The sequence below is a fragment of the Cetorhinus maximus genome, chromosome 7, assembly GCF_964194155.1.
Source record: "Cetorhinus maximus chromosome 7, sCetMax3.hap1.1, whole genome shotgun sequence".
Lineage (NCBI taxonomy): Eukaryota > Metazoa > Chordata > Chondrichthyes > Lamniformes > Cetorhinidae > Cetorhinus > Cetorhinus maximus.
In genome coordinates this window covers 9,892,732-9,915,765 of record NC_135885.1, presented here as the reverse complement: position 1 = coordinate 9,915,765, position 23,034 = coordinate 9,892,732, and the positions used below count along the sequence as shown (strand labels likewise).

General features: G+C 44.8%; 1 protein-coding gene across 1 annotated transcript in view; it reads right to left on the bottom strand.

Annotated features, from left to right (window-relative positions):
* Nucleotides 1-23,034, bottom strand: part of nlgn4xa (neuroligin 4 X-linked a) — a 236,486-nt gene that overhangs the window by 26,140 nt on the left and 187,312 nt on the right. Inside the window, exon 3 of the mRNA XM_078545058.1 lies at nt 3,108-3,293. Coding sequence (XP_078401184.1) covers nt 3,108-3,293 — 186 coding nt within the window. The remainder of the gene's footprint in view (nt 1-3,107; nt 3,294-23,034) is intronic.

The following is a 23,034-nucleotide window of genomic DNA, read 5'->3' as shown; positions in this document are numbered from 1 at the left end:
TTAAAAGGGCTGACACTATCCATCAAGCTGACAGGAAACGCTCACATAACAATGAGGCATATTACATTGGGAATTATATTTAAGGAGAATTGGATAAATATGTAAGGGAGTGGGTGATTGAAGATTAATTCTCAGGATAGGCTGTGGATTGTTTTCTGATCGTATGTTTTCCTATGTTCCTATGTCCCCACAGGATAGACAGCTTCACCTTCTCAAGCAAATGACAGCCCTGATTATGTAACCCACATTGGACCATAATGGGTTTCTTTCCTCCAACTTTGTTAACTGTGAACTTGACTGTTCCAACACATTCCTGGCTGACCTCCCACATTCTACCCACCATAACATGAGGACATTCAGAATTCCGCTGCCCGTATCTGAACATGCACTAAGGTCCAAGTCACCCAAACCCCTCCGTGCTCGCTGACCTACAGTGCCTTCTGGTCAAGCAACACCTTGGAGTTTAAAATTCTTACCCAGGTTTTCGAATCTCTCCTCAACCCCACCCCTCCCTATCTCTGCATTCTGCCAGTTCCGGCCTCCTCATTCCACGACTGCCTTCAGCTGCCAAGGCCCTTAGTTCTCCATCTCTTTCTTCCTTTGAGACACACCTTAAAATCTCTTTCTTTAAGCAAGATTCTGGTTGCCTGGCTTAGTGTCTTCTTAGGTGGCTTGGTATCAAATTATGTTGGCTGACGTTCCTGTAGAGCACCTTGGGATATTTTATTATGTTATAGGTGCTATATAAGTGCAAGTTGTGGCTTTTTAAAAAAAAAATTGGATCCAATTCTGCAGATTTCAGGATTGATCTCAAAGACACATCATTTGCTTTTCCCCAAGAGCCAGAGCATCCAATTTTTAAAGGAGAATTTGATCTTTTCATCTTTCACATTGGAAGCCTTACGAGACCCTTGGATGACCCATTACTTGTGGGGTGGAATGGAATAGAGGATTATTGAACCACGTGAAATTTACCTTCTTATGTTTAATTTGATCTTCATTGAAGCCTTAACTCCAACCGTGATGGATGCTAACGGCGGACTGAGGAGGTGGCATGTACTGGGTGGGTGATAGTTCATAATTCCTTGTGCCTTCAATGCTGGTTAGGCAATTCAATCCTGTTGCATCTCAAAGAGGCACGGCCAGTGTCACCTCAGCCACGAGGGCTGGGCCATCAATGTTGGCTTTGTCAGCGACCCCACATCCCAAGACTAAATTTTTTTAAAAGCTGCATAAACATTCTATAGTGTAGAAGTCAAAGCGGTTTTCTGCTTTTTTGTGACCTACATTTTCGCAGAGTCTTGCAAAATCTGTGGTGTACCCAAAATGGTGCTGGGAATCCAGATCGGGAAATGCCGCCCCCATTTCCGACAAACCCTATTTTCACCAGCAGGGGAACAGGGTGGGGGCATGAATCACACAGGGGGAAAAGCCCAACTCTGTAGGGACAGTTGAACTCAGTGCTGAGCTCAAACAGACCCCATTTTCACTGGAGAAAGGGCCTTATCCTGCAGTGTGTGTTATATGATTTTTAGGGTGGACGGAAATGCACATCAATGGTGGGTAAAGTCTGTGTAATTGTCAAGCTGTCTCGCTATTTTAATCCCCTGCTCTTTAATTTAAAAAAAACAGGCTGCTTGTATCTGTGCAGAAAATCTGTTCATGGGATGTGAGCAATGCTGGCTAGGCCAGCATTTATTGCCCATCCTTAATTGCCCTTGAGAAGGTGGTAGTGAGCTGCCTTCTTGAACCGCTGCAGTCCCTGTGGTGTAGGTACACCCACAGTGCTGTTAGGGAGGGAGCTCCAGGATTTTTGACCCAGCGACAGTGAAGGAACGGCGATATATTCCCAAGTCAGGATGGTGAGTGGCTTGGAGGGGAACTTCCACGTGGTGGTGTTCCCAACTGTCTGCTGCCCTTGTCCTTCTAGATAGTAGTGGTTGTGGGTTTGGAAGGTGCTATCTAAGGAGACTTGGTGAGTCCCTGCAGTGCATCTTGTAGATGGTACACACTGCTGCCAATGTGCGTCAGTGGTGGAGGGGGTGAATGTTTGTGGATGGAGTGCCTGCATTGTCCTGGATGGTGTCAAGCTTCTTGAGTATTGCTAGAGCTGCACTTATTTAGGTAAGTGGAGAGTATTCCATCACACTCCTGACTTGTGCCTTGTTGATGATAGTTTCAATAGTTGTTTGTTGATATAACCTTAAATGTTATCATTACAGTATTATTACTGCTTGACTTTACAACCTATCATTATCACAGTGAGGGGGTGCTGTGGGTTCAGTTTGATTGACAGCTCTAAGAGGTTATTAGAGGATTGGCTGCCTTTGATGTACTGTTATGAATACAAATGTTTATTTTTATAAAGGAATAAGTACTTGAGGAGATTTAAATGCATTGAAGGGGCTTTCATGAATGAGAGAGACGTTTTACAAAGTGAAGTGTGTAACAGATATTTGGAACTTTATTTCATTTCTTTTCAGCATGGCTCCTAAGGTCATCCTATAGTGGATACTGGGTGAGTTGGCATAGAAGGTGTAAAGGCAAAGTGTGATGAGTGGGGATCGTGGGTTGGCATGAGTTGGCACTAAGTTGACATAGGAGCTATAAGGGGACATGTGGGTGATTGGGATTTCATAGGTTGGCATGAGTTGGCAGGTATGGGATTAGGGAGTGGGTCAGAGGTGAGGGGGATGAGGGGCGAGGCCTAGAGGGCCCAATATTTAACAAAACAACCGGGATGAACTCCCAGAGGTCCAAAGCAGGCCTTTTAACCAGCCCATCTCGGCACTTGGCGGCCTCAGATCTACATTCGGGGTGGGAGGGACAAGCAGAGGGTGGGACAAGCGGAGGGTGGGCCCAACTCTATCCTGCACCCGTTCCCCTGGATCGAAGATCCTGCCATTTGGGGCACATTTACCCAAAGTGGATGTGGTGAGCCAGGAGATTTTCTGACTCTGCGCACTGGTCTCAGGAGCAAAAATCCTGGCCGGTAGTTCCTTTTGCAATCGTCTAAAATCAATCATACTGGCCATCCGGTTCCTTGAATAAATGGGCGGGAAGCTGTGGCCAGTTTGCTTTCTTCCTATCCTTCCTCCCGTTCTTACCTTCTGAATAGTGGGAGAGTGTTAGCAAGCTGACACAGGATGCTCCAGCGCCAGACCCAAAGACCGTAATCCGCATAGAGTCTCCTCCAAACGCTCCGATGTTTTCGCTAATCCACCTTAAGGCTTGGATTTGGTCAAGCAATCCATAATTCCCTTTGGCAGCTTGGTCACCTGTGCTTAGGAAGCCTGCGGATAGGAAAAAAAAGGAATGGATTTAGTGTGGGACACCAGCCAGTGACCACAAAGCATGCCATTGTATGACAGTGGAGCTTTAGCTTTTTATCTGGAAGGTTTGACATGATCAGATGGTTGTATGTTTTACGTCTCGGATCTATGCAGAGATGACACACCAGCTTAGACGCGGGTAGGAATTTTGTTTGCAGTGATTTAAAATGTCTACCACGTCCAGCTCTTTCTACAGCTTTGTTTACTTTTTTCCGAGCCCACACCCAGGTTTAACTAAGCAAGCACAGTGAGCATCAATCGCAAACAGACTCACATAATCAAACACAAAACAGCTGGACCACTGAGCACAACATAGACCCCCTTGTGTCTTCGGAGCTATCCCCTTTACCTCTGAGAATTGGACTCGCATGCCACCAAGATAAAAAGACTAAAGTCCCTTTAATTGCTGCTTGTTTGGACGTGACCAACATCAGCATAACTCCCTCAGCACTAAAGCAGCCATAGCTCATAGAATCATAGAAATATACGGCATAGAAGGAGGTAATTCAACCCATTGTGTCAGTGCTGGCTACTCTAATCTTCATCTGTAGCCCTGTACATGAGGGCACTTCGAATGCATGTTCAAGTATCTTTTAAATGTGCCTCTGCCAACTTTTCAGGCAGTGAATTCCAGACCCCCACCACACTCAGGGTGAAAAAAAATTCTCCTCATCTCCCCTGTAATCTTTCTGGCAATTACTTTAATCTACACCCTTGATTATTAAACCTTTTACTAAGAGGAAAATGTCCTTCCTACCCACTCTATCTCGGCCCCTCGTCATTTTACACGCCTCAATTAAATCTCCCCTCGGCCTCTGCTGTTCCAAAGGAAACAGCCCCAGCCTATCTAAGCTTTTCTGCTAGCTAAAATTTTCTAGTCCTGTCAAATTCTGATAAATCTCCTTTGTACGCTCTCTAGTGCAATCCCAGGAATATGATGACCAGGGCTGTGTGCAGCACTCTAGCTGTGGTCAAAGTAATGTTTCATGCAGTTGTAGCATGACCTCCCTAGTCTTTAAATTCAATGCCTTGGCTAATAGAGAAAAGTATGCCTTCTTAACCACCTCATCTACCTGTCAGCACTCTCACATCTGAGTCAGGAGGTTGGAGGTTCAAGTCCCACTCCAGACACTTGAACACAAAAATCTAGTTTGTTACTCAAGTGCAGTACTGAGGGAGCGCTACCCTATTGTGTCATCTTTCGGATGATTGGATAGGTTGGGGTTATTTTCCTTAGAACAACGAAGGCTGAGAGGTGACTTGATTGAGGTGTACAAAATTATGAGGGGAATAGATAGAGTGGACAGGATAAAATTGTTTCCCTTGGTGGAGAATTCTAGAACCAAGGGAGATAGATTCAAGATAAGTGGCAGAAGGTGTAGGGGGGACATGAGGAAGAACTTTTTTACACAGAGGGTAGTGGGTGTCTGGAATTCGCTGCCCAAGTTGGTGGTAGAGGCAGGAACTTAAAACTCTTTTAAAAAGTATCTGGATCTGCACCTAAAGTGCTGTAAGCTGCAGGGTTATGGGCTGGGTGTAGGAAGTTGGGATTAGAAAGGGCACCAGGGTGTCCTCGTGCTGGCATGGACAAGATGGGTCGAATGGCCTCCTTCTGTGCTGTAACTTTTCTATGGTTCTATGGATGAGAAATTTAGACTACTTCTGTCCTCTTAGTGGATGTAAAAGATCCCATGGCACTAATTCAAATAAAAGCAGGGGAGTTCTCTCTGATGCCAGGATAATATTTATAACTTAAATGATACATTCACCTGATTATCTGGTTGCGTAGTATTAGGGTGTTCGGGACTGTAAGGGTTAATGTGGGAAAGAGTACCACCCACATTATGATGTAGAGGGTCACATGGGAGCAGTAGAGCGTAATGGGGAGTTTGGTAGAAGTTGGCAGGAAGATATCACCTAGTCAGGACTGTATCCTATATATATGTATATAGTTATCAGCTACTAATAACCAGTTATTGTTCAAACATACAAGCCTCTAGACCTCTTCATGAGACAACATACAACCTTACAACAATTATCACCCTGTTGTTTGTGAGTGCTTGCTATACAAAAGTTGGCTGCCGTGTTCCCTACAATACAACAGTCTCTACACTTCAAAAATACTTCACTGCATATAAAGCGTTATCAGGATACCTTCAGGGATTGAAAGGCACTATATAAATGCAAGTTCCATCTCCATCTAAATTGCCCTCACTTGAAAAATCACTCTAAAGAGCCATGCCAGGTTGGTCCTGTTGGAACTAAAGGAAGTGAGACGGGTTCAGTAGAGGCAGCCCTTCTGAAGGTAATGTCGAGTTACACGACCAGGGGAGTCCTGAAGTTGCAGAATAGAGACTTTCCTGCAGCCTGCACAATGTTCCCCACTCCGGAATCGCGGCTAGGCACTTGGTTCAAAGAGGAAACGGAAGAAGTTCTCTCGCGCTTCCCATTAACCAAAAACAAATTAAATAGTGAGGGCTTATTTTGATTAGTAGAGTCTTGGATGAGCTCAAGGTTATCAAGGTGAACACATATAAACGTGCACAAGTGAAAAACACACTGGAAACAATTTGCCATAACAGGAACAGGAACAAATGCTGGCCTTGCCAGTGATGCCCACGTCCCAAGAACAAATAAAGGGGGAAAAAAAGACCATTCAGCCCATTCAGTCTGTGCCAGCTCTTTCAAAGAACAATCCAGTTAGTCCCACTCGCCTGTGCTTTCTATATATTCCGAATCTTTTTTCTCCTTCAAATACTTTCTAATTGCTTTTTGAAGTTTACTATTGAACCTGTTTCTGCCACTTTGTCAGACAGTACATTCTAAATCTTAATCACTTGTTGTGTAGATAAAATTTTTCTTATATTATGGTTCCTTTGCCTTAATTTTGTGCTCTCTGGTTATTGACCCTTCAACCATCGGAAACAGTTTCTTCTTTGTTAGACGTGACTCCAAGATGGTATGTTGCCTCCCTGGTGCCAGGGTCGAGGATATCACTGAGCGGCTGCAGGATATTATTTGGGGGAGGGTGAACAGCCAGAGGTCATGGTCCACATTGGGACCGATGATATAGGTAGGAAAAGGCATGAGGTCCTGAAATCAGAGTTTAGGGATTTAGGAAGGGAATTAAAAAGCAGGACCTCAAGAGCGGTAATCTCGGGATTACTCCCAGCGCCACATGCTAGCGAACATAAGAATAGGAAGATTGAACAGTCAAACACATGGCTGGAGAATTGGAGTAACAGGGAGGGCTTTAGATTCCTGAGACATTGGGATTGGTCCACGTGTAGGTAGGGTTTGTACAAGAAGGACGGGTTACACATTAACAGGCCTGGGGTTAGTGTCCTCGCGGGGAGATTTGCTAGTGCTATTGGGGAGGGATTAGACTAGATTGGCAGGGGGATGGGCACCTGGGGGGAAATTCAGAGAGTGCAGAGGAGAAAAACTGGCAGTGGGAAGTAGAGAAGTATCAGCTGATAATGGATATATCAGAGAGTGGTATCAAGGTAGATAGAATACTTGGAGAGTTTGATAGAATTAGATTAGGTAATAGTAAACCACTAGATGGGGTCAGAATAAGCGGGGAAGTGAAAAAGCCTAAATCAGGCTAATGTGCATGTATGTGAATGCACACAGTGTGGTTAATAAGATTGGTGAACTGCAGGCACAGGTTGACAAGTGGAATTATGATATTATTGCCATAACAGAGACCTGGCTCAATGTAGGGCAGGACTGGGCATTAAATATTCCTGGGAACAAGGTGTTTAGGAGAGACAGGAAAGGAAGAAAAAAGTGTGTGTGGTTGGTGGGGGCTGCTGGAGTGGCAATATTGTTTAAAGGTGGCATTACAGTGCTGGAGAGAGAGGATGTTCCAGAGGCGTCAAGGTTGGAATCTCTCTGGCTAGAGGTAAGGAATGGGAAAGTTGCAATAACATTGATTGGTGTAGTATATAGACCACCAACTATTGGAAGAGATGTGGAGAAACAAATTTGCAAAGAAATTGAGGAGAGGTGCAAGAGTTATAGAGTAATCATAATGGGGGACTTCAATTATCCAAATATAGACTGGGATGGGAGTAATACAAATGGAAGTGCAGGCAGTGATTCCTAAAGTCCAATGTTAGTGATGTGGGAGTAACCACACTCCTGAATCTTGTCGATTTAAGGAGGCTGAGTGCCAATATTGTGGAAAAAAGGATACCTGAGGAGACAGTGCAGAGCTCGGTCCAGGCAGCCAAATAGCCAATCCAACAAGATGTTACAAGTACACAATGTAGAAGACCCGGGTACCAGTAAGTCTGATATTTACTCACTTTTCAACCTCAAGGATGTTAAGGTTGACCCAATCACTGTAACACTCTGTGTAAATGGGAAGCTGCTAAATATGGAACTAGATACAGGTACATCAGTCACTGTGATGGGTGAGCAGACATTCCTGTATTTGAGAGGGGGGTGCCCAGCCTTTAAATTTACAGAGCACTTCAGCTCAGCTGAAAACATACACCAGAGAAGAAGTAAAGGTGAGGAGTATCGCCATTGTACCAGTAAGCTATGGACAGCAGTCTGCCCAGCTGCCTAACATAGTAGCAATGGGTGAAGGACCGAGCCTTCTGGGCTGCGATTGACTCAAGAAAATAAAGCTAAATTGGGCTGACATTTTCCAGATGAGGACAGGGGGATTGTCAGAATTGTTAAGAAGATATGACAGTGTCTTCCTGGACAAGCTAGGCAACATTAAGGGCTGACAAGCCAAAATCTACGTGGATCCGGAAGGCACTCCCCGATTTTTCAGTGCTGGACTGGTACCACATGCCCTGCATCAGAAAATGGATGCTGAACTAAAGAGGTTAGAGGAACTAGGAATTATCCAGCCGGTTCAGTTTTCGGAATGGACTGTATCCATCATCCCCATCTTGAAGCCCGACGAGATTTGCGGTGATCACAAACAAACCGTCAATCAGGCCGTAAAGCTGGACAAGTACCCTCTTCACGAATCGAAGATCTTTATGCAAAACTGGCCAGGAACCAGTCATATACGATGCTGGACAAGAGTCACGCCTACCAACAGCTTGAGTTGGATGACAGTTCCTGAGGATAAACACCCACAAAGGGCTTTTTCAGTACCCACACCTGCCTTTTGGAGCCTGGACAGCACGCGCAATATTCCAACGCACCGTGGATAGCTTACTACAGGAGCTGCCACGGGCTGTGGTGCACCTTGACGATATAATCATCACGGGGGCCACGGAGGCCGAACATCTGGCAAATTTAGAAAAGGTGTTAAAAAAGTTTCAGGAGGCTGGAGATCGCCTCAAAAAAGAAAAGTGCACTTTTCAATCCCGGGGAGTGATTTACCTGGGACACAGGGTCAATGCTCAAGGACTACACCCTGTTGAGGAGAAAGGTGGGGCCATAAAAGAAATGCCTTCCCCCACGAATGTGTCTGAACTTAAGTCGTTGCTAGGAATAGTCAATTATTATGGGTGGTTTTTTGCCAAATCTATCCACTGTGTTGACCCCCTTACACACCCTACTAAAGAAACACCACCGCTGGTCTTGGGGAACTCCTCAGGAAACGGCTTTCAACAAGGTGACGCAATTTCTGTAGTCTTCAAGCCTACTTGTACACTTAGACCCATCAAAGGAACTAATATTGACATGTGACGCCTCTCCATAAGGCGTTGGGGCAGTGTTGTTCCATGAGATGGCTGACGGCTCAGAAAGACCGGTAAGATGTGTGTCAAGAGCACTATCAGTAGCTATTCACAAATCGAGAAAGAGGGCCTATCGACAGTTTTCAGTGTCAAAAGGTTCCATCAATATCTACATGGGAGACACTTCGCCATCGTTTCAAACCACAAGCTACTGTTGGGCCTTTTTAAGGAGAACAAGGCTATTCCACCAATATCCTCGGTGAGGATTCAGAGGTGGGCATTGACCCTCGCCGCATGTGAATATACCTTCAAACACTGACCAGGGGGTACATATTGCGAATGCGGATGCCCTGAGCCGCCTGCCCATGAGAGAAAGTGTTACATGTACGCCTACTCCTCAAGAAATTGTCTTGGCCTTAATTTTTTTTTGGATACGCTACCAGGCTGCGTGAAACAAATCAAAACCTGGACTAGTTGGAATCTACTGTTATCCGGAGTGCCAGATAAAATCCTTGCGGGATGGGGAAATGAGGCCGCTTCAAAGGATAAGAAACCCTACTCCGTCGGTAAACGTGAAGTTAGTTGTCAAGATGGTATTGTGCGATGGGGAGCACGAGTGGTCACTCCTGTGCCAGACAGGGAGCTACTTTTGATGGAGCTATACAGTGCCCACCTGGTATCTCGAAAATGAAAATGTTAGCCAGGAGCTATATACGGTGGCCTGGAATTGACACTGATACTGAAAACCTGGTAAGGCATTGCCAACAGTGCCAGGTGCAGCAAAACCTGCCAGTCACAGACCCACTGCACCCTTGGGAATGGCCTGGCCAACCCATGTCGATTATGTGGGGCCATTTAAGGGTGCGATGTTTCTCCTTGTGATTGACGCGCATTCTGAGTGGATAAAAATTTTTGAGGCGAAGACACTGACATCAATGGCGACCATCGAAAAGCTGCGACATTGTTTTGCACCTCATGGTTTGCCTGAAGTGATCATGTCCGATAACGGAGCAGCATTCACGAGTACGGAGCTTCCAATCTTCACCACTCTGAATGGTATAAAACACATAAAGACAATGCCCTACCGCCCAGCATCAAACGGCTTAGTCACGAGAGCTGTCTAAACTTTTAAATCTGGCCTGAAAAAAGACTATCAGGTGGATCTTAAAGTGACAGCCACCACAGCCTTAACAAAGGAAGAACTTGCTACCCAGGTCGAGGTGAGAGATGGGGTAACTGGTACACTAGAAGGTTTTACACTCGAGAAGGAGGAGGTGTTGTAAAGGCTATCTTTACTTAAAATAGATAAGGTACCAGGGCCAGATGAGATGCATCCAAGGGTACTATGGGAAGTGAGAGTGGAAATTGCAGTGATAAATCTAGTGATACTCTTCTAATCTTCCATAGGCACAGGGAAGGTGCCAGAGGACTAGAGAACTGTGAATGTTACACCTTTGTTCAAAAAGGGGTGTAAGGATAAAGCTGGCAGCTATGGGCAAGTCAGTTTGACCTCAGTCGCAGGGAAACTTCTGGAAACTATAATACGGGATAAAATCAATAATCACTTAGACAAGTGCAGGGTAATTAAGGAAAGCCAGCAAGGATTCATTAAGGGAAAATGATGTATAACTAACTTGCTGAAATTTTTTGAGGAGGTAACAAAAAGCTTGATAAGGGAAACACTGTTGATGTGATGTATATGGATTTCCGAAAGGCATTTGATACAGTGCCACACAACAGACTTGTGAGCGAAATTCTAGCTCATGGAATAGAAAGGGAAAGTAGACACTTGGATAAAAAATTGGCTGAGTGACAGGAAACAGAGAGTAGTGATAAATGGTTATTTTTCAGATTGGAAGAAGGTTTGTAGTGGAGTTCCTCAGGGGTCAATGTTGGGACCCTTGCTCTTCCTGATTATATATTAATGGCCGAGACTGTGGTGTGCAGGGCAAGATTTCAAAATTTGCAGATGATACAAAGATTAGAAATGTTGTCAACTGTGATGGGGATAGCCTTGAACTTCAAAAGGACATGGACATGTTGGTGGATTAGGCAGACAAGTGGCAGATGAAGTTCAATGCAGAGAAGTGTGGGGTGATTCGTTTTGGCAGGAAAGATATGGTGAGACAGTATAAAATAAAGGGAGAGCCTCTAAAGGAGGTGCAGGAACAGAGGGACCACAGTGTATATGTACATAGGTCATTGAAGATGACAGGGCATGTTGAGAGAGCAGTTAATAAAGCATATAGTATCTTAGGCTTTATTAATAGGGGCATTGCATACAAGAGTACGGAGATCATGTTGAACTTGTGTAAGACACTAGTTAGGCCTCATCTGGAGCGCTGCATCCAGTTCTGGGTGCCGTACTTGAGGAATGATGTGAAGGCATTGGAGAGAGTACGGAGGAGATTCACAAGAATCATTCCCGGGATGAAGAACTGTAGCTATGCGAATAGATTGGAGAGATTGGGATTGTTTTCCTTGGAGAAAAGAAGGCTGAGAGGAGACTTGATAGAGGTATTCAAGATTCCAAGGGGTATGGACAAGGTAAATAGTGAGAAACAGTTCCAACTCAAGACAACATCAAGAACTAGAGGGTACAGATTCAAAGTAAATGGCAAAAGGAGTAAATCTGACGAGAGGGAAATTTTTTCCATGCGGAGGGTGGTTGGAGTCTGGAACAAGCTTCCTGGACTGGTAGTGGAAGCAGGTTTCATCGAGGTATTCAACAGGAAATTGGATTGCTACCTGAAAAGAGAGAAATGTGCAAGGTTATGGGGATAAGGCGGGGGGGGGGGGGGGGGTGGGGGTGGTGGTGGGGCTAGATGGGATGCTCTTTCAGAGAGCCAGTGCAGACTAAGTGGGCAGAATGGCCTCCTTCTGCACTGTAAAGATACTGCGATACTATTCACTCTATCTAAACACTTCATGTTTCAGTTCCACACTGGAGTGTGGAGTTTACAACAAACAACTAAAGTTATCGAAACAAAAGCTGTGACTTTCGAAAAATGACTAAGGTTAATGGAAAATAAAAAAAATAGACTATTAAAAAAACACAATTGGGATGATTAGAAAACATTGAGGCTTTTAAAAAGAACAACTGGAGATATTTAAAAAAAACCTGGGTTATTTAAATTAAAAAGAAAACAACTGGGACTATTATAAACCATGTGGCTTTTAAAAAAGTGCTTAAAATAATAAATGGGCTATTAAAACAATTGGAGCTATTGAAAAAACAATGGGGTTATAAAACCAGTTAGGTTCACATTTTATTAAAAGAAGGACTGGAGCTAGTTAATGAGAAAACTGGGGCTAGTTAATAAAAGGTGGTGTTTTAAAGGAGATAAAGGGATACTCAACTTAGGCTACTTAAGTATTGCTGAGAAAAGAGGCATGTCTAAGCTTTTTGTAGCAACACGAATGGAATTCGCCACTAACACGAAGCTGCCCTCAAGCCAAAAAAAAGTTCTGCCAATCACACGAATGAGAAATGTGGTATATGAATTTCAGTGCCAGTGTGATGCTAGGTGTGTAGGCCGTATGTCCCAAAGGCTGGTGGATCATATCAAACAGCATGTCCCAGCCGCTATTTACAAAGGGCAGGGTACAAACCGTACCCAACCAGCCCATTCTCGCAAAACTCAAAACACAGTGTCGAACATTTGTTCGATTCCGCGATTGGACCAACACTTGCTAAATAATCCTCGGTGTGCTAAGAATTACGCTGACAACCAATTTAAGATTGTCAGTCGGGCTCACAGTGAGGCACATTTACGTGTCCTGGCAGCTGCATCTATTAATACACAGGGCCCTGTTCTTTGCAGACCCCAAAGATCATCTACACATATCGCGCCTGTTTCAGCTAAACAAAATAAGTGACAGCCATTCGCTGCCTCATTCCCTAGGGCAATGCCTTGACCAATCAGAGTCAAGCTGCCTGGTTTAAATTGCTTGGCAGTTAACTGTCAGTCACCAATAAGTGGTGCATTCTCCATAGCAATGCCAATTGCCAACCATTCGGCACTCTCTTCACATACAGTATAAATTGTTGTTTTCCCCTTATATTGGTATTCTTGCGTGTGTCCTTGATGAGTGCAAGATGAAAATCTTAGACATGTCTCTTTTTTCAGCTTAAGCATGCCTCTTTTCTGTACTATCAAACGACTATTAGGTTACTTAACAAAAAAAAGCAAAACAGTGGTATATAGAAAAATGAGGAGAACATGGTCTTGCTGTACAATGTTAACTTGCTGCTGCTGTTGGGGTGTGTGTGTGTGTGTGTGTGTGGGTGTATGTGCGTATGTGTGTCTGTGTGTGTGTGTGTGTGTCTGTGTGTGTGTGTGTGTGAGAACTTGCTGCTGAATGGTTCCAGGAATTACTGTACGCGGTTAGACTGGAAAAGCTGGAGTTGTTCTTATCGGCGCAGGCAGGGTGAAGATAAGATTTGACAGAAGTGTTTAAGATCATGAAGTGTTTACATTGAGTGAACAAAGAGAAACCTTTTCCGATGGATGAAGGGTCAATATCCAGAGGGCACAAAATTAAGGCAAAGGAACGAGGGGGGCAATATAAAACGAATCTTATCTACACAACGAGTGATTAGGATTTGGAATGCACTGCCTGACAGGGCAGGTGACACGTATTCAATAGTAACCTCCAAAAATTGAGAAGTATTTAAGGAGAAAAAGATTAGTAATGTATGGAAAGCACAGCTGAGTTAGACTAACTGGATTGTTCTTTGAAGTAGCTGGCACAGACACAATGGGCTGAATGGTCTTCTTTTCTTCCTTTATTTGTTCTTGGGATGTGCGCATCACTGGCAAGGCCAGCATTTGTTGCCCATCCCTAATAGTTCTTGAACTGATTGGCTTGCAGGCAGTGGAGAGTCAACCACATTAATGCAGGTCTGGCGTCACAAGTAGGCCAGGCAAGGAAGGAAGATCTCCTTCCATGAAGTGCATTAATGAACTAGATGAGTTTTTACAACAGTTAATAATATCTTCATGGTCACCAGTGGTTTTATTGATTAAATTTAGATTCCACCAGCTGCTGTGGTGGGATTTGAACCTATATCCCGATGGCAATAGCCTTGGCCTCTCGATTACTAATCCAGTGACAATACTAGTACTCCACCATCTCCCCTTATGCTGTGCTGTGCTAACATTTTTTTCAAAATCCGTTTCTTTGTAGGCTTCTTAAGTAGGATTATTAATTCATTTGGGATGATGTTAATCGTATTGTACCGTTGCAATGCTGCAATGTCCTGAGTTGGGGAGGCGGGGGAGGATAAAAAAGAAGAAAGATTTGCATTTATATAGAACCTTTCAACACCTCAGGGCATCCCAAAGAGCTTAACAACAAATTAAGAACTTGTGAAGTGTAGTCACTGTTGTAATGTGGGCAAGCTGAGCAATTTGCACAGCAAGCTCCCACAAACAACAATGTTACAGTGAATAGATCATCTGCCTTGAATGGTGTTGGCTAAGGGCACCCTGCTGTCCTTCGAAAATAGTGCCTTGGAATCTTCTACATCCACCTGAGGGGGCAGACGCTTTAATGGCTCATCCGAAAGACGGCATCCCTGACAGCGCAGCACTCCCCCAGTACTGCACTGGAGTGCCAGACATGATACTGTCTCTGGAGTGAGGCTCGAGCCCTCAAACGTATGACTCAGAGGCGAATGGGTTACACGCTGACGCAAGGCTGACCCAGTGGGGAAAGATAATGGCATTTCCGCAGCGACGGTGCCCCTTTAAGGCCAAAGAAAGAAATGAAGACCAATGCAAAACAAGTGCAGGATTTGACACAAGGAACATGGCTGCTGATTCCTGGGTCTTGAACTCCACATGTGCTTTAAACTGTGTAGCGCGGTCAAATTAATTGCCACGCATTGTAGTATTAATGGAGGCACACAGTGTTAATCTTCCCCCAGCAGGTGTACCAATAACCTCAACACCGAACTAGCAACAGAAACCAGGCTGACTGTCAGTCCCGCAGATATCTTCATTTTGACAGATGCAGACTTCTAAGCTCGGAGTTATTGATTAAAGTTGTCAGATTATCATGGCAGGGAAAGGCTCAGGGCTATCTGAGTGCTGTTGGTGGCTGCGCTGTCGTAGACTCAGGCAGCTTTTGCTGAAACAAGTCTCGCTCTCTGAAAGGCAGTGCAAGAACTTAGCAGCTGGATCAGACAGCCTCGAATGCTTGGAAGCATTCACCAAGTGTCCAATCCCTGAACCACGCCACAGGACCCCAACTGAGAGGAGACGCTCGCTTGCTGACAGCTTCAGCTGGTGACAGGTTTATAGCAAGGCGCAAGCGACTTGTCAGATGTGCCTCTTGTGGATTTCATGGTCCGTTGGGCGCATTGGATGAATAATCCAGAAAACATGGGTTCAAATCCCACAACAGCTTGAAAAGTTGAATTCAATTTCTTTTCATGTAAATAAAAAGCTGCTTTTGGTACAAGTGATGGTGAAGCTGTGGGGTTGTCATAAAAACCCCAACTGGTTTCACTGAGTGTCCTGTGGGGAAGGAAACCTGCTGTCCTTCATCCACTCTGAGCCTATATTTGACTCCAGTCCTACACCTCAAATGTTAACCGCGCTGTAACGTGAGCCACTTGGTGTAGCAAACCTCCACAAAGGTTCAATGCTTCAAGAAGAAGGCTCACCAACGCTAAGGGCAGGATCGTTCCAGATTCGCACAAAGTGCGGTAGCGGGTGGGAAAATGTCTTTTTACCTGCCGGCCATAATGGCGGGTTTTTGCACCGTATCATCCCATCCCTGCCTCATTAATTATACAGCCACAGGGGCACGCCGTCTCGCTGGCGGGCAGCCTGCTACTTGCCCACCACGCGGTTACCTCACCACTTCCTTACACAGGGCGCCGAATTTAAACTGCAGTTTAACACTTCTCGATGCCTGCAGCCCAGGTCTGCTCCGGTGAAGACATGGCCCCAAAAGCCAAGAGGCGTGCAGCCCCCTGATTCAGTGACGCATCCCTGGGACGCCTTCTGGACGCCGTGGAGGCCCACCGCGATGCCCTCTAACCCCGCTCTGGCCACAGGAGGCCCAACTGTCTCACTACTCTGGCTTGGGAGGCGGTGGCAGTCAGTGTATATGCTGAACACAAGAAGTCGATCATCCAGTGTAGAAAATGGATGAACAATCTCATCCGTGCTGCCAGGGTAAGGCAACCATCTCATCATTCCAAACTCACACACTCACAAGGGCGTCACACATTCACTGGCATCTCACTCACTGCCAGCTCAAGGGACATCACCACTCACTCTCTCACACACACCCTCACATCTCCATCTGGCCTCATCTCCTCTGGAGGCTGCCTCCTCAGCCCTCACCATCTTGAGGCCACTTGCACTGATCAACATGTGTCCCCCCACACACACAGCCTGGGATACCCACCTTCCCCAGTACAGCCCTCGGCCTGCAGCCTCTTCCCTTGCCTGAGGCCACTCCTCCCCCTTCCCCAAGCAAGCCCTCGCCCTGCAGCTGTTGAAAAGCCGCCCCCACCCTTGTAGGTAGGTAGAGACCTGCCCGTGAGACTCCCTAAAAGTGATGTGGTGCTGCCTGTGAAGCCTGGCGCTGATGACTGCGAGTGCTGCCCGAAGCAAGGCGGGCAAACAAACCTCGAAGTCCCGAGTGACGGGCAGCTCAGCAGGTACACGTCACCTATGTTCAGTTGTGAAACACGTGGGTATGCAATCACGCCAACGTGTCTGGATGGTCCAGTGTGGGGGGCATGATTCTGCCGAGCAGAGCTTACAGTTAGATGCAGGTGTATTAAAACGGCATTCCCGAGGTGCGGAGGTGGGAAAGGTAGCCCGCCCTCCGTGGATGGGTAGAGCGGACAATCGCAAACTAGTTTCCCGAAACACCTTTTGGACCTCCGCCATATTGCCCGCTCATGCCCGCCACGATGGCCCACGCCAACAGGGATGGAAAATTCTGCCCTAAGTCCTCATGGAATCTCAGGATGGGCAGTAAATGCCAGCCTTTGCCAACAATGTCTCAGGAATGAATTGAGGGAAACAAAAAAAAATTAGAATTGCCCCCGCACAAGGATCACCAGGAAATAGGGCAAGGCATTCGTCTCATCTTTGTTCAAAATATCATGTAGATGAGAGAGTTGGAGCCGTGTGAACAGCCCTGTCTTCCTGTGAGTGAAAGGCCCTGCCCAGCCTGCTGGTGATCGCGAGGCTTGTCTGAGCCAATTCACCTTGTCCAGGATGAAGATTGAGCAGCTACGAACGGCCTCAGTGGGCTGAATTCCCCTGCAGGCATTGGGAAGCTTGACATCGGGACTCGTTCTGGGTCCAAGGCTCGGTCGGTGTCTGACGTCCTCCCTTGGCGAAATCTTATGGGTGGCGGTAGCCAATGAAGAGGCCATCTCTGTGTTTGCCACTCCATTAAGGATGGCAGGCGGTACGGAGACACAGAAGGTCTAATCGGATGGTCCACAGCACTGGACAGCCAGCAGAAAGCTAAGGGCAGGACACTTCCCAATGGAGCTCCCCTCAGAGGCCTGGAGAGAATTTAAAAATAAAAAAAGGCTCACAGCAATTGGGGGCAGCGGCCCCTGTTATATATTTTATATCTCAGAGCTATGCAGAAATGATACGAGTTTCTACGTGTAACAGGTTATATTCGCAGTGCTTTAAAATGTCTGCTCCATGCTTTAACTCTAGCTTCCAAGCCTTGGTACAGCTTTGTTCCTCTTTTTTATGAGTCCACACACAGGTTTAACCAATCAAGCACAGTGAGTATCAGACGTAAACAGCCTCGCATAATCAAACACAGAACTGAACGCCACAGTCTCCCCATCTTTATGGCTCCTTCACTGAGTCAATGAGGGGAGACTTTGATGGTCCTCCCCTACTTTCCGTTGGGAGGCCGCCTCCAAGCTGCTGCTGGGCTCAAGACTGAACTGGAGGATGGTCGGATGCCAGGAAAATGCCATTGGCATCTGGAAAACTCACCGGGGATGGGACAGCGCCGTGGAGGGGCCTAGGCAATGCCACGCTGTGAATCTCCAGGCTCCTCCATCGCCAAACCCCACCTTTGTGGGGCTGGGAAGATTCTGCCAACTAGTTTTGGGTTAGAGGGGGCAACCATGAAAGACTCTGTACAGAGGCATATAGGTGTAGGTTTTCCTTTCTTTCGATCACTCTGAGATTTTTATTTCAATAGCAATGTGCTCTATACACCAGGCACTGTGGTCAAGCCTTATAAAGTAGGAATAATTGAAACTGATTGTTCTTTCTCGTTTGATTGACACTTTTTGTTATATTTAAATAACAAGGAGTCGTTTGGTAGTACAGAACTTAAGTATTGCTGAAAAAAGAGGCATGTTGAAGCTTTTCGTCTTACACTAATCAGGACACTTGGCAAGAATACCAATATAAGGGACCCGGGGGATGAATATGCACAATTCATTGAATGTGGCAGGACAGGTTAAGAAATTGGCTATTTTTTTTTCTTTCATGGGACATGAGCGTCCCATCCTTGATTGCCCTTAAGTGGCTTATTCAGCCATTTCAGGAGGCAGTTAAGAGTCAACCACTTGCTGTAGATCTGGTGTTCTTATGTTCAAAGGGAGAAAATCTAGGTACCTAACAGTAATTAGACATGAAGAAATATAGAGGTCAGTATCCTTTACTAAGGAAGGAGTAATTAGTAAGAACATAGGGGTTTGAGGAGGCCTCTCAGCACCTTGAGCCTGTTCTCACCATTAAATTCGATCATGGCTGATCTAGGAACATAGGAACAGGAGTGGGCCATTTAGCCTGTTGAACCTGTTCCACCATTCAAACAGATCATGACTGATTATCTACCTCTATGCCATTTTCCCCGCACTATCTCCATAACCCTTGGTGTCGTTAGTCCCCAGAAATCTATCGATTTCTGTCTTGAACGTGCTCAATAATTGAACTTCCTCTGGGGTAGAGAATTCCAAAGATTCATCACCGTCTGAGTGAAGAAATTCCTCCTCATCTCAGTCTTAGATGACCAATCCCTTATCCTGAGGTCATGTCCCCTGGTTTTAGACTCACCAACTAGGGGAAACAGCTTATCTACATCCAGTCTGTAAGGATTTTTGGAGGTTTCAATGAGATCATCCCTATTCTTCAAAGTTCCAGGGAATACAGACCCAGTCTCCCCAATCTCTCCTCATACGACAATCCCCCCATCCCAGGGATTAATCTGGTGAACCTTGGTTGCACTCCCTCTGTGGCAAGTATATCCCTCCTTAGATAAGGAGACCAAAGCTGTACACAATACTCCAGGTGAGATCTCACCAAGGCTCTAAATAATTACAGCAAGACATTACTCTAAATCCCCCCGCAATGATGGCCAACATTCATTTTGCCTTCCTAATTGCTTGCTACACCTGCATGCTAGCTTTTAGTGATTCATGGACAGGGACATCCAGGTCCCTTTGTACACCTGCAGTTCCCAACCTCTCAACGTTTAATAAATACTCTGCCTTTCTGTTTTTTCTACAAAAGTGAATAGCGTCACACTTATTTTCCACCTGCCATTTTCTAGCCCATTCACTTAGCTTGTCTAAGTCCTCTTGAAGCCTCCTTGCATCATCCTCACAACTCATATTCACACCCAGTTTGGTGTCATCAGCAAATTTGAAAATATTACAATTGGTCCCCACATCCAAATTATTTATATAGACTGTGAACAGCTGTGGACCCAACACTGATCGTCGTGGTACCCCACTAGTAACAGCCTGCCATCCTGAGAATGACCCGTCTATTCCGCTTTGTGGAACACCTTCGCTCAGTCCGCAAGCATGACCCTGACCTTCCTGTCACTTGCCATTTCAATTCACCATCTTGCTCTCATGCCCACATTTCTATCCTTGGTCTACTACTTTGTTATAGTGAAGCCCAACACAAACTGGAGGAACAGCACCTTGTCTTCCATTTAGGCACTTTACAGCCTTCTGGACTTAACATTGAGTTCAACAACTTCAGACCATGAACTCTTTCCTCCATTATGATATTTTTTTTCCCAACCCCATCTCTCAACAAGGCCAGTCTGTAACTTGTTCTTATGTTTCTCTTTCAGAGAGTGCTGACTCTTGTTCTGCTATTATCACATTCTATTATCTGACCTTAATGCCATTATTAGCACCTGACTCAGTCTTTAACACTATCCTTATCACTCCCTTTGTCTTGTGTCCATCTTTCTTAAATCTCTCCTGAGCTCCTACCTATTTCTGACCACCTATTTTGCTCCACCCCCTCTCTTCAACAGTTTAAAAGCCATCACATTTCTACCTCTCTTCAATTCTGAAGAAGAGTCATACGGACTCGAAATGTTAACTCTACTTCTCTGTCCACAGATGCAGCCAGACCTGCTGAGTTTTTCCAGCATTTTCTGTTTTTATTCAGTTTATTCCTACTCTCTGCTTTCTGTCTGTTAACCAATTCTCAATCCATATTAGTATATTTTCCCCAATCTCATGCACTCTAATTTTACCTTATCAAAAGCCTTCTAAAATCCAAATACACAGCATCCGCTGGTTATGCTTTATCTATGCTACAAATAATATCCTCAAGAAACTCCAACAAATTTTTCAAACATGATTTCCCTTTTATAAATCCATGTTGACTCCACCCAATTTTACCATTATTTTCTAAATGTCCAGTTATCACAACCTTCATAATAGATTCTAACATTTCCCTACTATTGACATCAAACTAACAGGTCTGCAATTCTCCATTCTCCCTCTTCCTCCCTTCTTAAACAGTGGGGTTACATTTGCTACTTTTCAGTCCACAGGAACATTTTCAGAATCTATATGATCTTGAAAGGTAACCATCCATTATCTCTATAGCCACCTCCTTCAACACTCCAGGATGAAGCTCATCTGGTCCAGGGGATTTATCAACCTTCAATCCAGTTAACTTTTTAAGTACCACCTCTTTACAAATGTTATCTTCTTTTAGTTCCTCAGTTTCACAAGTCCCCCTTGGTCACCTAGTGTTTCTGGGAGATTTTCTGTATCTTCTTCCGTGAAGACAGACACAAGGTAATTGTTCAGTTTCTCCGCCATTTCCCGGTTTTCCACTATAAATTCTCTTGTCTCCACCTGTAATGGACCCACATTGGTCCTGTCTAATTTTTACCTTTTCACATACCTAAAGAAGCTTTTACAGTCCGCCTCTATGTTCCTCACTAGTTCACATTCATATTCTCTTTTCCCTTTATTCATCAGTTTCTTGGTCCTCCTTTTTTGGGTTCTTAATTGACCACAATCCTCAGGCTTACTACTTTTTCTGGCATCCTTATAAGCCACTTCCTTCGATCTAATGCAATCTTTAAGTTCTTTCTTTAACCATGCTTGATTTACCTTTTCCTTTGGGTATTTGTACCTTGGAGGAATGTATATCTGTTGCAGACCATGTAGTATTTCTTTAAATATTAGCCATCGCCTGTCTGCCATCAAATCTTTTAGTGTATTTTCCCATTCCCCTATAGCCAACTTGCCCCTCGTACTTTCATAATTTCCTTTCTTCAGATTTATGACCCCAGTTTCAAAATGAACTATGTCGCATTCAAACTTAACGCAAAATTCTATCATATTATGGTCACTTTTTCCCACAGGCTCCTTTACAGCAAGATTATTAATAAGCTCTTTCTCATTACACAATACTAAAGCCAAAACAACCCTATCCCCAGTTGGCTCCAGAAACCCATCTCGTACACACTCCAGGAATTCATCCTCCACAGTATTAGTGCTGATTTGGTTGACCCAGTCTATGTGTAAATTGAAGTTGCCCATTATTACTGTATTATCCATGTTACATGCATCTCTAATTTCCTGATTTACACTGTACCCAACGTTAACACAACAATTTGGTGGCCTATCAACAACACCAACCAACGCTTGCTGCTCCTTGCTTTTGCTTAGCTCTACCCAAACTGATTCTACATCTTTGAGTCTGTATGACCTTTCTTCAGAGCTGGTCATATAGACTTGAAACATTAACTCTGTTTCTCTCTCCACAGATGCTGTCAGACCTGTTCAGTTCTTCCAGCATTTTCTGTTTTTATTTCAGATTTCCAGCATCCGCAGCATTTTGCTTTTATCTTATATAACTCTACATCTTGATCCTTCGATCTAAGATCCCCTCTTACTAATGTACTAACCTCGTCCCTGATTAAGAGTGCTACCCCAACTCCTTTTCCTATTTACGTATCCTTCCTAAATACCGAATGTCCTTGGATATTCTGTTCCCCATCTTGGTCACCCTGTAGCCATGTCTCCGTAATAGCAATTAAGTCATACCCATTTACATCAATTTGTCCATTCAAAGCATCAACCTTTTTATGAATGCTACATGGATTCAGGTAGAGTGCCCTTAATTCAGTAAATCAGGAAGTGGAAGGGAGGGAGGAACTTGAGGAAAAGTACAATCACCAGGGAAGTGGTATTGAGCAAATTGTTGGGGCTGCGGGCTGACAAATCCCCACGTCCAGATGGGCATCACCCTAAGATCTTGAAAGAAGTGGCTAGTGAGATAGTTGATGCATTGGTTTTAATTTTACAAAATTCCCTCGATTCAGGGAAGTTTCCATTAGATTGGAAAATAGCAAATGTAACTCCTTTATTCAAGAAAGGGAGGGAGACAGAAAGCAGGAAACTAGAGACCAGCCTAACATCTGTCATTGGGAAAATGTTAGAAGCTATTATTAAAAATGTTATAGCAGGGCACTTAGAAAAATTCAAGGCAATCAGGCAGAGTCAACGTGGTTTTGGGAAAGGGAAATCATGTTTAATCAATTTATTGGAGTTCTTTGAAGGAGTCACGTGTGCTGTAGATAAAGGGGAACCAGTGGATGTACTGTACTTAGATTTCCAGAAGGCATCTGATAAAGTGCCATGTCGAAGGTTATCGCGGAATATAAAAGCACATGGTGTAGGGGGTAGCATATTGGCATGGATAGAAGGTTGGCTAGCTAACAGGAAACGGAGAGTTGTCATAAATGGGTCTTTTTCTGTTTGG